General features: G+C 36.0%; 2 protein-coding genes across 2 annotated transcripts in view; both read right to left on the bottom strand.

The window, feature by feature from the left end:
• Positions 1-2,383: 2,383 nt before the first annotated feature.
• On the bottom strand, positions 2,384-8,434 carry LOC115223643 (collagen alpha-6(VI) chain-like). Its single transcript, XM_029794312.2, has 7 exons — positions 7,998-8,434; positions 6,965-7,003; positions 6,148-6,717; positions 5,111-5,149; positions 4,294-4,863; positions 3,261-3,299; positions 2,384-3,021 (listed from the first exon to the last, which is right to left on the bottom strand). Exons 1-7 carry the CDS (start codon positions 8,272-8,274, stop codon positions 2,384-2,386), a joined length of 2,172 nt encoding a protein of 723 aa, XP_029650172.2. The 5' UTR covers positions 8,275-8,434.
• Positions 8,435-18,635, bottom strand: part of LOC115223639 (collagen alpha-3(VI) chain) — a 146,226-nt gene continuing 136,025 nt past the window's right edge. Inside the window, 10 exon segments of the mRNA XM_036512622.1 lie at positions 8,435-8,568; positions 8,816-8,854; positions 9,851-10,420; positions 10,668-10,706; positions 11,713-12,207; positions 12,210-12,281; positions 12,529-12,567; positions 13,559-14,128; positions 14,376-14,414; positions 15,418-15,858. Of these exon segments, the coding sequence (XP_036368515.1) occupies positions 8,435-8,568; positions 8,816-8,854; positions 9,851-10,420; positions 10,668-10,706; positions 11,713-12,207; positions 12,210-12,281; positions 12,529-12,567; positions 13,559-14,128; positions 14,376-14,414; positions 15,418-15,858 (2,438 nt within the window).

Here is an 18,635-nt window from a genome sequence, read left to right as displayed (position 1 = left end):
TAAATTTTCTCCTGTGGAGCATATATCAGATTGCTCATAAACCAGCATTTATTCATAAGTATTTCTTTTTCTCATCATTTTCTTGTGAATTAACTCACCATATTTTCACACTTTTCTGTCCTTTCAGACATTCACAACACTGTGTCCATGTAACGACAAACAGGAATACTTCAGAACTACGCAATTGTTTCTTTCTACATGCATTCATTGCTGCATATACACACACGTGACATCACAATCATGGCGATGAAAATTATTGTTTAAAGTCAATATCGCTCTGTTAGATTCAATGAATAACCACCAAACAACTCATACTCCATTTCACTGCATCAGCAGATATCAAATCAAATGTACAGAAAACAAGAGCATTGATATTAAACACTAGAGAAATTCAAACACACAATAATAAAGAATTTACAAAAATATCAACCAGGTAAACAAGATCGCAGCTTGCACAGCTGTGTAAACAGATCACTAAGGAAACAGATGAGGTGCAAACAGCAAACATTTACACACTGAAACGCTACAACCTCAAGACGTTCACCCCATTCAAAGGAACGACGACAACTTCGACGAGACGATGACAGGTGTAATATTCTTCGAGATATACGTACCGGACAGTAAGATTCAAATATCGTGTGTTTTAGCCTTGAAGCTCATTAAAATCTTCCACAGTGAAACTGTTAGCGCTTGCTGGAGATGATGCAATTTTGTCGAGTTCTGTAGTTTCTGCAAGGCCTATACCTATAGCGTAAATATGGATGTTTTCTGCACGAATAGCCTCCGCTTCTGGTATCGTCTGCAAGCATTGACGTTGGAAACGCCATCAGTTATGAGGAAAATGATGTTAGGAACACCGGCTCTGTCACCATTTTCTGCAGTGAACATCTGTGTCTGGCTGTGTGCAGACCTCCATATGTATTTGTGCTTCCATACACATAGGCAATGTTGTCAACAGCATCGAGGATATCACGCTTGGAACTGTAGCGATTCAAATGAAACTGCACCTCTACATCAGTGCTATAAATCACTGCCCCCACTCGAACATTACCCGAGTCAATACTAGCATCCGACAGAAAATCTTTCATGAAAGCTAATATTTTCTTGAAGTTTGCATCAGTAACGCTAGTTGAAGAATCCAGAACGAACACAATGTCTGATTCAGCAGTATTGCAACGACCTAAACAAAGGAGGCAGCCATCAATTAACACTGACGCATACATAATAATTCAATATAGTGGTCATTGAACATCAACACCTATACACCTATAACATTAATCGCACAAGCTAAAGACCACTAACAAATACATTCCTTTAATTAGGTCTCATTCCCTTAGTAATTGTAATTACATTTCTACACGGGCCCTGCCTTCTTTTACACTAGGTAACAAAACCAAAATCAATACGTTCGAAATGTCTTACCGGGTGGCTTTCGATCGACAATCGTTTCTCTGTGGACTTTACTGAAAATGCAAAATGGCAAGAGGAATTTCAAATTAATCGTCAGTTCCTACATTCCGATAATTATTATTCTGCTCATACATACATAGTGACAATCAATTTTCTATATAAAAAAACTTAATTTCACTAAAACATATTCCATAGAAATTTCAGCAAAAAAACACAACAGATTTACAAAAACCAAACCTACGTAACATCGACAATATCGAAAACACCAGAACAACTTTCATTATTCTTTTACAATGTCGTAATCAAGCATAATCTTTCAAATACACGAAAAACTGTAAATATCCAAGCGCAAAAAGTAATGCCGCTTGTCAAAACACAGCACAATGCTTAAATTTCAATAACTTTCACCGACATACTTATCATTTAAATTGTCTCACGTGGAGCATATATCAGATTGCTCATTAAACCAGCATTTATTCATAAGTATTTCTTTTTCTCATCATGTTTCTTGTGAATTAACTCACCATATTTTCACACTTTTTCTGTCCTTTCAGACAATTCACACACTGTGTCCATGTAAACGACAAACAGGAATACTTCAGAACTACGCAATTGTTTCTACATGCATTCATTGCTGCATATACACACACGTGACATCACAATCATGGCGATGAAAATTATTGTTTAAAGTCAATTATCGCTCTGTTAGATTCAATGAATACACCAAAACAACTCATACTCCATTTCACTGCATCAGCAGATATCAAATCAAATGTACAAAAACAAAGAGCATTGATATTAAACACTAGAAATTCAAACACACAATAAAGAATTTACAAAAAATATCAACCAGGTAAACAAGAATCGCAGCTTGCACAGCTGTGTAAACAGATCACTAAGGAAACAGATGAGGTGCAAAACAGCAAACATTTACAACTGAAAACGCTACACCAACCTCAGACGTTCACCCCATTCAAAGAACGACGACAACTTCGACGAGGACGATGACAGGTGTAATATTCTTCGAGATATACGTACCGGGACAGTAAGATTCAAATATCGTGTGTTTTAAGCCTTGAAGCTCATTAAATCTTTCTTCCACAGTGAAACTGTTAGCGCTTGCTGGAGATGATGCAATTTTGTCGAGTTCTGTAGTTTCTGCAAGGCCTATACCTATAGCGTAAATATGGATGTTTTCTGCACGAATAGCCTCCGCTTCTGGTATCGTTTGCAAAGCATTGACGTTGGAAACGCCATCAGTTATGAGGAAAATGATGTTAGGAACACCGGCTCTGTCACCATTTTCTGCAGTGAACATCTGTGTTCTGGCTGTGTGCAGACCTCCATATGTATTTGTGCTTCCATACACATAGGCAATGTTGTCAACAGCATCGAGGATATCACGCTTGGAACTGTAGCGATTCAAATGAAACTGCACCTCTACATCAGTGCTATAAATCACTGCCCCCACTCGAACATTACCCGAGTCAATACTAGCATCCGACAGAAAATCTTTCATGAAAGCTAATATTTTCTTGAAGTTTGCATCAGTAACGCTAGTTGAAGAATCCAGAACGAACACAATGTCTGATTCAGCAGTATTGCAACGACCTAAACAAAAAGGAGGCAGCCATCAATTAACACTGACGCATACATAATAATTCAATATAGTGGTTCATTGAACATCAACACCTATAAACATTAATCGCACAAGCTAAAGACCACTAACAAATACATTCCTTTAATTAGGTCTCATTCCCTTTAGTAATTGTAATTACATTTCTACACGGGCCCTGCCTTCTTTTACACTAGGTAACAAAACCAAAATCAATACGTTCGAAATGTCTTACCGGGTGGCTTTCGATCGACAATCGTTTCTGTGGACTTTACTGAAAAGTGCAAAATGGCAAGAGGAATTTCAAATTAATCGTCAGTTCCTACATTCCGATAATTATTATTCTGCTCATACATACATACATAGTGACAATCAATTTTCTATATAAAACAACTTAATTTCACTAAAACAATATTCCATAGAAATTTCAGCAAAAAACACACATAGATTTAAAAAAACCAACCTACGTAACATCGACATATCGAAAACACCAGAAACAACCTTCATTATTCTTTTACAATGTCGTAATCAAGCATAATCTTTCAAATACACGAAAAACTGTAAATATCCAAGCGCAAAAAGTAATGCCGCTTGTCAAAACACAGCACAATGCTTAAATTTCAATAACTTTCACACCGACATACTTATCATTTAAATTGTCTCACGTGGAGCATATATCAGATTGCTCATTAAACCAGCATTTATTCATAAGTATTTCTTTTTCTCATCATGTTTCTTGTGAATTAACTCACCATATTTTCACACTTTTTCTGTCCTTTCAGACAATTCACACACTGTGTCCATGTAAACGACAAACAGGAATACTTCAGAACTACGCAATTGTTTCTACATGCATTCATTGCTGCATATACACACACGTGACATCACAATCATGGCGATGAAAATTATTGTTTAAAGTCAATTATCGCTCTGTTAGATTCAATGAATAACACCAAAACAACTCATACTCCATTTCACTGCATCAGCAGATATCAAATCAAATGTACAGAAAACAAAGAGCATTGATATTAAACACTAGAGAAATTCAAACACACAATAAAGAATTTACAAAAATATCAACCAGGTAAACAAGAATCGCAGCTTGCACAGCTGTGTAAACAGATCACTAAGGAAACAGATGAGGTGCAAAACAGCAAACATTTACAACTGAAAACGCTACAACCTCAAGACGTTCACCCCATTCAAAGGAACGACGACAACTTCGACGAGGACGATGACAGGTGTAATATTCTTCGAGATATACGTACCGGGACAGTAAGATTCAAATATCGTGTGTTTTAAGCCTTGAAGCTCATTAAAATCTTCCACAGTGAAACTGTTAGCGCTTGCTGGAGATGATGCAATTTTGTCGAGTTCTGTAGTTTCTGCAAGGCCTATACCTATAGCGTAAATATGGATGTTTTCTGCACGAATAGCCTCCGCTTCTGGTATCGTTTGCAAAGCATTGACGTTGGAAACGCCATCAGTTATGAGGAAAATGATGTTAGGAACACCGGCTCTGTCACCATTTTCTGCAGTGAACATCTGTGTTCTGGCTGTGTGCAGACCTCCATATGTATTTGTGCTTCCATACACATAGGCAATGTTGTCAACAGCATCGAGGATATCACGCTTGGAACTGTAGCGATTCAAATGAAACTGCACCTCTACATCAGTGCTATAAATCACTGCCCCCACTCGAACATTACCCGAGTCAATACTAGCATCCGACAGAAAATCTTTCATGAAAGCTAATATTTTCTTGAAGTTTGCATCAGTAACGCTAGTTGAAGAATCCAGAACGAACACAATGTCTGATTCAGCAGTATTGCAACGACCTAAACAAAAAGGAGGCAGCCATCAATTAACACTGACGCATACATAATAATTCAATATAGTGGTTCATTGAACATCAACACCTATACACCTATAAACATTAATCGCACAAGCTAAAGACCACTAACAAATACATTCCTTTAATTAGGTCTCATTCCCTTTAGTAATTGTAATTACATTTCTACACGGGCCCTGCCTTCTTTTACACTAGGTAACAAAACCAAAATCAATACGTTCGAAATGTCTTACCGGGTGGCTTTCGATCGACAATCGTTTCTGTGGACTTTACTGAAAAGTGCAAAATGGCAAGAGGAATTTCAAATTAATCGTCAGTTCCTACATTCCGATAATTATTATTCTGCTCATACATACATAGTGACAATCAATTTTCTATATAAAACAACTTAATTTCACTAAAACAATATTCCATAGAAATTTCAGCAAAAAAACACAACAGATTTACAAAAAACCAAACCTACGTAACATCGACAATATCGAAAACACCAGAAACAACCTTCATTATTCTTTTACAATGTCGTAATCAAGCATAATCTTTCAAATACACGAAAAACTGTAAATATCCAAGCGCAAAAAGTAATGCCGCTTGTCAAAACACAGCACAATGCTTAAATTTCAATAATTTCTTTCACACCGACATACTTATCATTTAAATTGTCTCACGTGGAGCATATATCAGATTGCTCATTAAACCAGCATTTATTCATAAGTATTTCTTTTTCTCATCATGTTTCTTGTGAATTAACTCACCATATTTTTCACACTTTTTCTGTCCTTTCAGACAATTCACACACTGTGTCCATGTAAACGACAAACAGGAATACTTCAGAACTACGCAATTGTTTCTACATGCATTCATTGCTGCATATACACACACGTGACATCACAATCATGGCGATGAAAATTATTGTTTAAAGTCAATTATCGCTCTGTTAGATTCAATGAATAACACCAAAAACAACTCATACTCCATTTCACTGCATCAGCAGATATCAAATCAAATGTACAGAAAACAAAGAGCATTGATATTAAACACTAGAGAAATTCAAACACACAATAAAGAATTTACAAAAATATCAACCAGGTAAACAAGAATCGCAGCTTGCACAGCTGTGTAAACAGATCACTAAGGAAACAGATGAGGTGCAAAACAGCAAACATTTACAACTGAAAACGCTACAACCTCAAGACGTTCACCCCATTCAAAGGAACGACGACAACTTCGACGAGGACGATGACAGGTGTAATATTCTTCGAGATATACGTACCGGGACAGTAAGATTCAAATATCGTGTGTTTTAAGCCTTGAAGCTCATTAAAATCTTCCACAGTGAAACTGTTAGCGCTTGCTGGAGATGATGCAATTTTGTCGAGTTCTGTAGTTTCTGCAAGGCCTATACCTATAGCGTAAATATGGATGTTTTCTGCACGAATAGCCTCCGCTTCTGGTATCGTTTGCAAAGCATTGACGTTGGAAACGCCATCAGTTATGAGGAAAATGATGTTAGGAACACCGGCTCTGTCACCATTTTCTGCAGTGAACATCTGTGTTCTGGCTGTGTGCAGACCTCCATATGTATTTGTGCTTCCATACACATAGGCAATGTTGTCAACAGCATCGAGGATATCACGCTTGGAACTGTAGCGATTCAAATGAAACTGCACCTCTACATCAGTGCTATAAATCACTGCCCCCACTCGAACATTACCCGAGTCAATACTAGCATCCGACAGAAAATCTTTCATGAAAGCTAATATTTTCTTGAAGTTTGCATCAGTAACGCTAGTTGAAGAATCCAGAACGAACACAATGTCTGATTCAGCAGTATTGCAACGACCTAAACAAAAAGGAGGCAGCCATCAATTAACACTGACGCATACATAATAATTCAATATAGTGGTTCATTGAACATCAACACCTATACACCTATAAACATTAATCGCACAAGCTAAAGACCACTAACAAATACATTCCTTTAATTAGGTCTCATTCCCTTTAGTAATTGTAATTACATTTCTACACGGGCCCTGCCTTCTTTTACACTAGGTAACAAAACCAAAATCAATACGTTCGAAATGTCTTACCGGGTGGCTTTCGATCGACAATCGTTTCTGTGGACTTTACTGAAAAGTGCAAAATGGCAAGAGGAATTTCAAATTAATCGTCAGTTCCTACATTCCGATAATTATTATTCTGCTCTTACATACATACACATAGTGACAATCAATTTTCTATATAAAACAACTTAATTTCACTAAAAAATATTCCATAGAAATTTCAGCAAAAAAACACAACAGATTTATAAAAAACCAACCTACGTAACATCGACAATATCGAAAACACCAGAAACAACTTTCATTATTCTTTTACAATGTCGTAATCAAGCATAATCTTTCAAATACACGAAAAACTGTAAATATCCAAGCGCAAAAAGTAATGCCGCTTGTAAAACACAGCACAATACTTAAATTTCAATAACTTTCACCGACATACTTATCATTTAAATTGTCTCACGTGGAGCATATATCAGATTGCTCATTAAACCAGCATTTATTCATAAGTATTTCTTTTTCTCATCATGTTTCTTGTGAATTAACTCACCATATTTTCACACTTTTTCTGTCCTTTCAGACAATTCACACACTGTGTCCATGTAAACGACAAACAGGAATACTTCAGAACTACGCAATTGTTTCTACATGCATTCATTGCTGCATATACACACACGTGACATCACAATCATGGCGATGAAAATTATTGTTTAAAGTCAATTATCGCTCTGTTAGATTCAATGAATAACACCAAAACAACTCATACTCCATTTCACTGCATCAGCAGATATCAAATCAAATGTACAGAAAACAAAGAGCATTGATATTAAACACTAGAGAAATTCAAACACACAATAAAGAATTTACAAAAATATCAACCAGGTAAACAAGAATCGCAGCTTGCACAGCTGTGTAAACAGATCACTAAGGAAACAGATGAGGTGCAAAACAGCAAACATTTACAACTGAAAACGCTACAACCTCAAGACGTTCACCCCATTCAAAGGAACGACGACAACTTCGACGAGGACGATGACAGGTGTAATATTCTTCGAGATATACGTACCGGGACAGTAAGATTCAAATATCGTGTGTTTTAAGCCTTGAAGCTCATTAAAATCTTCCACAGTGAAACTGTTAGCGCTTGCTGGAGATGATGCAATTTTGTCGAGTTCTGTAGTTTCTGCAAGGCCTATACCTATAGCGTAAATATGGATGTTTTCTGCACGAATAGCCTCCGCTTCTGGTATCGTTTGCAAAGCATTGACGTTGGAAACGCCATCAGTTATGAGGAAAATGATGTTAGGAACACCGGCTCTGTCACCATTTTCTGCAGTGAACATCTGTGTTCTGGCTGTGTGCAGACCTCCATATGTATTTGTGCTTCCATACACATAGGCAATGTTGTCAACAGCATCGAGGATATCACGCTTGGAACTGTAGCGATTCAAATGAAACTGCACCTCTACATCAGTGCTATAAATCACTGCCCCCACTCGAACATTACCCCGAGTCAATACTAGCATCCGACAGAAAATCTTTCATGAAAGCTAATATTTTCTTGAAGTTTGCATCAGTAACGCTAGTTGAAGAATCCAGAACGAACACAATGTCTGATTCAGCAGTATTGCAACGACCTAAACAAAAAGGAGGCAGCCATCAATTAACACTGACGCATACATAATAATTCAATATAGTGGTTCATTGAACATCAACACCTATACACCTATAAACATTAATCGCACAAGCTAAAGACCACTAACAAATACACTCCTTTAATTAGGTCTCATTCCCTTTAGTAATTGTAATTACATTTCTACACGGGCCCTGCCTTCTTTTACACTAGGTAACAAAACCAAAATCAATACGTTCGAAATGTCTTACCGGGTGGCTTTCGATCGACAATCGTTTCTGTGGACTTTACTGAAAGGTGCAAAATGGCAAGAGGAATTTCAAATTAATCGTCAGTTCCTACATTCCGATAATTATTATTCTGCTCTTACATACATACATACATAGTGACAATCAATTTTCTATATAAAACAACTTAATTTCACTAAAACAATATTCCATAGAAATTTCAGCAAAAAAACACAACAGATTTATAAAAAACCAAACCTACGTAACATCGACAATATCGAAAACACCAGAAACAACTTTCATTATTCTTTTACAATGTCGTAATCAAGCATAATCTTTCAAATACACGAAAAACTGTAAATATCCAAGCGCAAAAAGTAATGCCGCTTGTCAAAACACAGCACAATGCTTAAATTTCAATAACTTTCACCGACATACTTATCATTTAAATTGTCTCACGTGGAGCATATATCAGATTGCTCATTAAACCAGCATTTATTCATAAGTATTTCTTTTTCTCATCATGTTTCTTGTGAATTAACTCACCATATTTTCACACTTTTTCTGTCCTTTCAGACAATTCACACACTGTGTCCATGTAAAACAAACAGGAATACTTCAGAACTACGCAATTGTTTCTACATGCATTCATTGCTGCATATACACACACGTGACATCACAATCATGGCGATGAAAATTATTGTTTAAAGTCAATTATCGCTCTGTTAGATTCAATGAATAACACCAAAACAACTCATACTCCATTTCACTGCATCAGCAGATATCAAATCAAATGTACAGAAAACAAAGAGCATTGATATTAAACACTAGAGAAATTCAAACACACAATAAAGAATTTACAAAAATATCAACCAGGTAAACAAGAATCGCAGCTTGCACAGCTGTGTAAACAGATCACTAAGGAAACAGATGAGGTGCAAAACAGCAAACATTTACAACTGAAAACGCTACAACCTCAAGACGTTCACCCCATTCAAAGAACGACGACAACTTCGACGAGGACGATGACAGGTGTAATATTCTTCGAGATATACGTACCGGGACAGTAAGATTCAAATATCGTGTGTTTTAAGCCTTGAAGCTCATTAAAATCTTCCACAGTGAAACTGTTAGCGCTTGCTGGAGATGATGCAATTTTGTCGAGTTCTGTAGTTTCTGCAAGGCCTATACCTATAGCGTAAATATGGATGTTTTCTGCACGAATAGCCTCCGCTTCTGGTATCGTTTGCAAAGCATTGACGTTGGAAACGCCATCAGTTATGAGGAAAATGATGTTAGGAACACCGGCTCTGTCACCATTTTCTGCAGTGAACATCTGTGTTCTGGCTGTGTGCAGACCTCCATATGTATTTGTGCTTCCATACACATAGGCAATGTTGTCAACAGCATCGAGGATATCACGCTTGGAACTGTAGCGATTCAAATGAAACTGCACCTCTACATCAGTGCTATAAATCACTGCCCCCACTCGAACATTACCCGAGTCAATACTAGCATCCGACAGAAAATCTTTCATGAAAGCTAATATTTTCTTGAAGTTTGCATCAGTAACGCTAGTTGAAGAATCCAGAACGAACACAATGTCTGATTCAGCAGTATTGCAACGACCTAAACAAAAAGGAGGCAGCCATCAATTAACACTGACGCATACATAATAATTCAATATAGTGGTTCATTGAACATCAACACCTATACACCTATAAACATTAATCGCACAAGCTAAAGACCACTAACAAATACATTCCTTTAATTAGGTCTCATTCCCTTTAGTAATTGTAATTACATTTCTACACGGGCCCTGCCTTCTTTTACACTAGGTAACAAAACCAAAATCAATACGTTCGAAATGTCTTACCGGGTGGCTTTCGATCGACAATCGTTTCTGTGGACTTTACTGAAAAGTGCAAAATGGCAAGAGGAATTTCAAATTAATCGTCAGTTCCTACATTCCGATAATTATTATTCTGCTCTTACATACATACATACATATATAATGACAATCAATTTTCTATATAAAACAACTTAATTTCACTAAAACAATATTCCATAGAAATTTCAGCAAAAAAACACAACAGATTTATAAAAAACCAAACCTACGTAACATCGACAATATCGAAAACACCAGAAACAACTTTCATTATTCTTTTACAATGTCGTAATCAAGCATAATCTTTCAAATACACGAAAAACTGTAAATATCCAAGCGCAAAAAGGAATGCCGCTTGTCAAAACACAGCACAATGCTTAAATTTCAATAACTTCATTTCACCGACATACTTATCATTTAAATTGTCTCACGTGGAGCATATATCAGATTGCTCATTAAACCAGCATTTATTCATAAGTATTTCTTTTTCTCATCATGTTTCTTGTGAATTAACTCACCATATTTTCACACTTTTTCTGTCCTTTCAGACAATTCACACACTGTGTCCATGTAAACGACAAACAGGAATACTTCAGAACTACGCAATTGTTTCTACATGCATTCATTGCTGCATATACACACACGTGACATCACAATCATGGCGATGAAAATTATTGTTTAAAGTCAATTATCGCTCTGTTAGATTCAATGAATAACACCAAAACAACTCATACTCCATTTCACTGCATCAGCAGATATCAAATCAAATGTACAGAAAACAAAGAGCATTGATATTAAACACTAGAGAAATTCAAACACACAATAAAGAATTTACAAAAATATCAACCAGGTAAACAAGAATCGCAGCTTGCACAGCTGTGTAAACAGATCACTAAGGAACAGATGAGGTGCAAAACAGCAAACATTTACAACTGAAAACGCTACAACCTCAAGACGTTCACCCCATTCAAAGGAACGACGACAACTTCGACGAGGACGATGACAGGTGTAATATTCTTCGAGATATACGTACCGGGACAGTAAGATTCAAATATCGTGTGTTTTAAGCCTTGAAGCTCATTAAAATCTTCCACAGTGAAACTGTTAGCGCTTGCTGGAGATGATGCAATTTTGTCGAGTTCTGTAGTTTCTGCAAGGCCTATACCTATAGCGTAAATATGGATGTTTTCTGCACGAATAGCCTCCGCTTCTGGTATCGTTTGCAAAGCATTGACGTTGGAAACGCCATCAGTTATGAGGAAAATGATGTTAGGAACACCGGCTCTGTCACCATTTTCTGCAGTGAACATCTGTGTTCTGGCTGTGTGCAGACCTCCATATGTATTTGTGCTTCCATACACATAGGCAATGTTGTCAACAGCATCGAGGATATCACGCTTGGAACTGTAGCGATTCAAATGAAACTGCACCTCTACATCAGTGCTATAAATCACTGCCCCCACTCGAACATTACCCGAGTCAATACTAGCATCCGACAGAAAATCTTTCATGAAAGCTAATATTTTCTGAAGTTTGCATCAGTAACGCTAGTTGAAGAATCCAGAACGAACACAATGTCTGATTCAGCAGTATTGCAACGACCTAAACAAAAAGGAGGCAGCCATCAATTAACACTGACGCATACATAATAATTCAATATAGTGGTTCATTGAACATCAACACCTATACACCTATAAACATTAATCGCACAAGCTAAAGACCACTAACAAATACATTCCTTTAATTAGGTCTCATTCCCTTTAGTAATTGTAATTACATTTCTACACGGGCCCTGCCTTCTTTTACACTAGGTAACAAAACCAAAATCAATACGTTCGAAATGTCTTACCGGGTGGCTTTCGATCGACAATCGTTTCTGTGGACTTTACTGAAAAGTGCAAAATGGCAAGAGGAATTTCAAATTAATCGTCAGTTCCTACATTCCGATAATTATTATTCTGCTCATACATACATAGTGACAATCAATTTTCTATATAAAACAACTTAATTTCACTAAAACAATATTCCATAGAAATTTCAGCAAAAAAACACAACAGATTTATAAAAAACCAAACCTACGTAACATCGACAATATCGAAAACACCAGAAACAACTTTCATTATTCTTTTACAATGTCGTAATCAAGCATAATCTTTCAAATACACGAAAAACTGTAAATATCCAAGCGCAAAAAGTAATGCCGCTTGTCAAAACACAGCACAATGCTTAAATTTCAATAACTTTCACCGACATACTTATCATTTAAATTGTCTCACGTGGAGCATATATCAGATTGCTCATTAAACCAGCATTTATTCATAAGTATTTCTTTTTCTCATCATGTTTCTTGTGAATTAACTCACCATATTTTCACACTTTTTCTGTCCTTTCAGACAATTCACACACTGTGTCCATGTAAACGACAAACAGGAATACTTCAGAACTACGCAATTGTTTCTACATGCATTCATTGCTGCATATACACACACGTGACATCACAATCATGGCGATGAAAATTATTGTTTAAAGTCAATTATCGCTCTGTTAGATTCAATGAATAACACCAAAACAACTCATACTCCATTTCACTGCATCAGCAGATATCAAATCAAATGTACAGAAAACAAAGAGCATTGATATTAAACACTAGAGAAATTCAAACACACAATAAAGAATTTACAAAAATATCAACCAGGTAAACAAGAATCGCAGCTTGCACAGCTGTGTAAACAGATCACTAAGGAAACAGATGAGGTGCAAAACAGCAAACATTTACAACTGAAAACGCTACAACCTCAAGACGTTCACCCCATTCAAAGGAACGACGACAACTTCGACGAGGACGATGACAGGTGTAATATTCTTCGAGATATACGTACCGGGACAGTAAGATTCAAATATCGTGTGTTTTAAGCCTTGAAGCTCATTAAAATCTTCCACAGTGAAACTGTTAGCGCTTGCTGGAGATGATGCAATTTTGTCGAGTTCTGTAGTTTCTGCAAGGCCTATACCTATAGCGTAAATATGGATGTTTTCTGCACGAATAGCCTCCGCTTCTGGTATCGTTTGCAAAGCATTGACGTTGGAAACGCCATCAGTTATGAGGAAAATGATGTTAGGAACACCGGCTCTGTCACCATTTTCTGCAGTGAACATCTGTGTTCTGGCTGTGTGCAGACCTCCATATGTATTTGTGCTTCCATACACATAGGCAATGTTGTCAACAGCATCGAGGATATCACGCTTGGAACTGTAGCGATTCAAATGAAACTGCACCTCTACATCAGTGCTATAAATCACTGCCCCCACTCGAACATTACCCGAGTCAATACTAGCATCCGACAGAAAATCTTTCATGAAAGCTAATATTTTCTTGAAGTTTGCATCAGTAACGCTAGTTGAAGAATCCAGAACGAACACAATGTCTGATTCAGCAGTATTGCAACGACCTAAACAAAAAGGAGGCAGCCATCAATTAACACTGACGCATACATAATAATTCAATATAGTGGTTCATTGAACATCAACACCTATACACCTATAAACATTAATCGCACAAGCTAAAGACCACTAACAAATACATTCCTTTAATTAGGTCTCATTCCCTTTAGTAATTGTAATTACATTTCTACACGGGCCCTGCCTTCTTTTACACTAGGTAACAAAACCAAAATCAATACGTTCGAAATGTCTTACCGGGTGGCTTTCGATCGACAATCGTTTCTGTGGACTTTACTGAAAAGTGCAAAATGGCAAGAGGAATTTCAAATTAATCGTCAGTTCCTACATTCCGATAATTATTATTCTGCTCTTACATACATACATACATACATAGTGACAATCAATTTTCTATATAAAACAACTTAATTTCACTAAAACAATATTCCATAGAAATTTCAGCAAAAAAACACAACAGATTTATAAAAAACCAAACCTACGTAACATCGACAATATCGAAAACACCAGAAACAACTTTCATTATTCTTTTACAATGTCGTAATCAAGCATAATCTTTCAAATACACGAAAAACTTAAATATCCAAGCGCAAAAAGTAATGCCGCTTGTCAAAATCACAGCACCAATGCTTAAATTTCAATAACTTTCACCGACATACTTATCATTTAAATTGTCTCACGTGGAGCATATATCAGATTGCTCATTAAACCAGCATTTATTCATAAGTATTTCTTTTTCTCATCATGTTTCTTGTGAATTAACTCACCATATTTTCACACTTTTTCTGTCCTTTCAAACAATTCACACACTGTGTCCATGTAAACGACAAACAGGAATACTTCAGAACTACGCAATTGTTTCTACATGCATTCATTGCTGCATATACACACACGTGACATCACAATCATGGCGATGAAAATTATTGTTTAAAGTCAATTATCGCTCTGTTAGATTCAATGAATAACACCAAAACAACTCATACTCCATTTCACTGCATCAGCAGATATCAAATCAAATGTACAGAAAACAAAGAGCATTGATATTAAACACTAGAGAAATTCAAACACACAATAAAGAATTTACAAAAATATCAACCAGGTAAACAAGAATCGCAGCTTGCACAGCTGTGTAAAAGATCACTAAGGAAACAGATGAGGTGCAAAACAGCAAACATTTACAACTGAAAACGCTACAACCTCAAGACGTTCACCCCATTCAAAGGAACGACGACAACTTCGACGAGGACGATGACAGGTGTAATATTCTTCGAGATATACGTACCGGGACAGTAAGATTCAAATATCGTGTGTTTTAAGCCTTGAAGCTCATTAAAATCTTCCACAGTGAAACTGTTAGCGCTTGCTGGAGATGATGCAATTTTGTCGAGTTCTGTAGTTTCTGCAAGGCCTATACCTATAGCGTAAATATGGATGTTTTCTGCACGAATAGCCTCCGCTTCTGGTATCGTTTGCAAAGCATTGACGTTGGAAACGCCATCAGTTATGAGGAAAATGATGTTAGGAACACCGGCTCTGTCACCATTTTCTGCAGTGAACATCTGTGTTCTGGCTGTGTGCAGACCTCCATATGTATTTGTGCTTCCATACACATAGGCAATGTTGTCAACAGCATCGAGGATATCACGCTTGGAACTGTAGCGATTCAAATGAAACTGCACCTCTACATCAGTGCTATAAATCACTGCCCCCACTCGAACATTACCTGAGTCAATACTAGCATCCGACAGAAAATCTTTCATGAAAGCTAATATTTTCTTGAAGTTTGCATCAGTAACGCTAGTTGAAGAATCCAGAACGAACACAATGTCTGATTCAGCAGTATTGCAACGACCTAAACAAAAAGGAGGCAGCCATCAATTAACACTGACGCATACATAATAATTCAATATAGTGGTTCATTGAACATCAACACCTATACACCTATAAACATTAATCGCACAAGCTAAAGACCACTAACAAATACATTCCTTTAATTAGGTCTCATTCCCTTTAGTAATTGCAATTACATTTTTACATGGGCCCTAGCTTAATTTACAGTAGATAACAAAACTAAAACCAATACATTCGAAATAAATTACAGTGACAATCAAGTGTCTATACACAATAATCTATTTTCACTAATAGAAAATACCATTTCAATTTCAAGTAACAAACTGCAATATAAAGCCATTCCACAAAGTAACATCTACTATCTAGAACAAATTGTTAGAAAACCAAACTTACCCAACCATGACAACATTGAAATCACCACACAGAACTTTCGTCACCCATTTATGACGTTGTCATGAATCATAATTTTTTGAACACATGAACAACTTCAAATATCCAAAGGCAAAATTTAATGACAGATAAACCACAGCACAATTATTATAACTCAATAGCTGTAAACTCGATAGTTATACTTTGAAGTTTGTCAAGTGGAAGATATTTGCAGAGTGCTTATTAAAGCAGCATTTATTCATAATTATTTTTTTCTCTAACCATCTTTTTTGTGAATTAATGTCTATTCCGTGTGTTGCAAACTTTATTTATTGTGTCACCATCTGAAGAACACGCAACTGTATTTCGTAAGTATACAACTGTTTCTACTTGCATTTGTTGCCACATATACGCACACATAACATTATACTCATTCGGATGCAATGTATTCCTCAACATACTATGTTGTTTCTTGTTAAAGTTGATTATTTCCCTATGAGATTCAATGAACAACAGCAAAAGGACACACTGCTGCAACAACTTTTCACCGCATACAGTAGATATCAGAAGAAATGTACAAACAAGGAAGAACAACAAATATCATTCATATTAAATACTAACAAAATTCAATACATCTTATTCTTTCTTCTCAGTGATTTCTCTTTATGATTCAATGAAAAACATCAAACTGACACACTGCTACTATTCCTTCTTATATCGTTTTGCAAACTCTATTCAGTGTCCCCACGTGAACAACATACAAGAATATTTCATAATTATGCAATTATTTCTATCTACATTTATTGTTACATAAACGCAAACATAACATTATTCTCATGATGATGCCAAGTATTCTTTAAAAGTTTATGTTAATTCTTTCTCTTTAAGATTCAATGAATAACATCAAAATGACAGACTGCTGACATACCATTTCATTGCACACAGCAGATAACACAACAATTGTACAAACAACAGTGAGCAACAAATGTCATTGATATTAAACACTAACAAAATTCAAATAGACAATTAAAAAAATACAAAAGTGTCAACCAGGTAAACATGAATTGCAGCTTGCACAACTGCACAGACAATTGACTAAGGACCTAAAGAATAGGTCCTAAACGACCTAAAGAATAGGAAGGTAGCCATCAATTAACACTGACACATACATAATAATTTAACATAGGTGTTCATTCAAGAAGATAACCTAAACACTATAACCACATAAATGAACGATCACTAACAACTACATTCTGATACACTTTCTCTTATTTAGGACTTATTTACTTTAGTAATTGTTATTACATCCCTACACACAAACTATCTAATTTTAGACTAACAAAACCAAAAGCAATACATTCGAAATGTCTTACCAGGTGGCTTCGAATGTGAATCCGTTATTTTGGGCCTTACTGTAAAGTGGAAAAAGGCAAGAAAAATGTCAAACATCATTGTCAATTCCATACATATTGATAATTATCATTATCCTCATGCAATTTCAAGGAAAGTATAAAATTATTCCAGAAACATAACATGTATGATCTAAAATAGACTCATAGAAAACCAAACCCACACAACCATGACAACATTGAAAACACCACACAGATATTTCCTTACTCAATCTATGATATCATAATGAAGCAGAATTTCTCAAATACATGAAAAAATTCAAATATCCAATCACAAAATGTAATGTCCATTAAAACACAGCACAGTTATTATAATTCAATAATTTTCACCAACATTGTTATCATTTAATGTTTGTCAAGTAGCATGTATTTGCAGATTGCTCATTAAAGCAGCATTTATTCATAGGTATTTCTTTTTCTTACCATCTTTTTTGTGAATTAATATCCAACACACAATGTCTCAAGCTTCCATTTCAATTTGGAAACTTTACTCAGTGTCACCATGTAAACAATAGACAACAATATTTCATCACTATAGAATTGTTTCTACTTGCATTTATTACCACATATAAGCACACGTAACATTATACTCTTGCAGATGCTTTATCAGGACCTCTTTTAAAAGTCAATTATTTCTCTTAAAGATTCAATGAAATAAATCAAAATAACCCACTGTTTGGTATTCTTTTTCACGGCACATGGAAAATATCAGAACAATTGTACAAACAACAAAGAGCAACACATGCCATTCATATTAAATACTAACGGAATTCAACTGGACAATAAAGAAAATACAAAAATGTCAATCTAGTAAACATGAATTGCAGCTTGCACAACTGCACAGACAATTGACTAAGGAGACAGATGAGAT

Source organism: Octopus sinensis, linkage group LG23 (genome assembly GCF_006345805.1).
Source record: "Octopus sinensis linkage group LG23, ASM634580v1, whole genome shotgun sequence".
Classification (NCBI taxonomy): domain Eukaryota; kingdom Metazoa; phylum Mollusca; class Cephalopoda; order Octopoda; family Octopodidae; genus Octopus; species Octopus sinensis.
Note: the sequence above shows the minus strand (reverse complement) of the source record. Positions and strands in the feature narration are given on the sequence as shown.

Bases quoted from the DNA above. Each gene is read 5' to 3' on its own strand.
- LOC115223643 (XM_029794312.2), bottom strand. From the start codon at position 8,274: ATGTTCACTGCAGAAAATGGTGACAGAGCCGGTGTTCCTAACATCATT. The intron at 6,718-6,964 runs GTAAGACATTTC...CTTTTTGTTTAG, and splicing joins TGTCGATCGAAAGCCACCCG to GTCGTTGCAATACTGCTGAA. The intron at 4,864-5,110 runs GTAAGACATTTC...CTTTTTGTTTAG, and splicing joins TGTCGATCGAAAGCCACCCG to GTCGTTGCAATACTGCTGAA.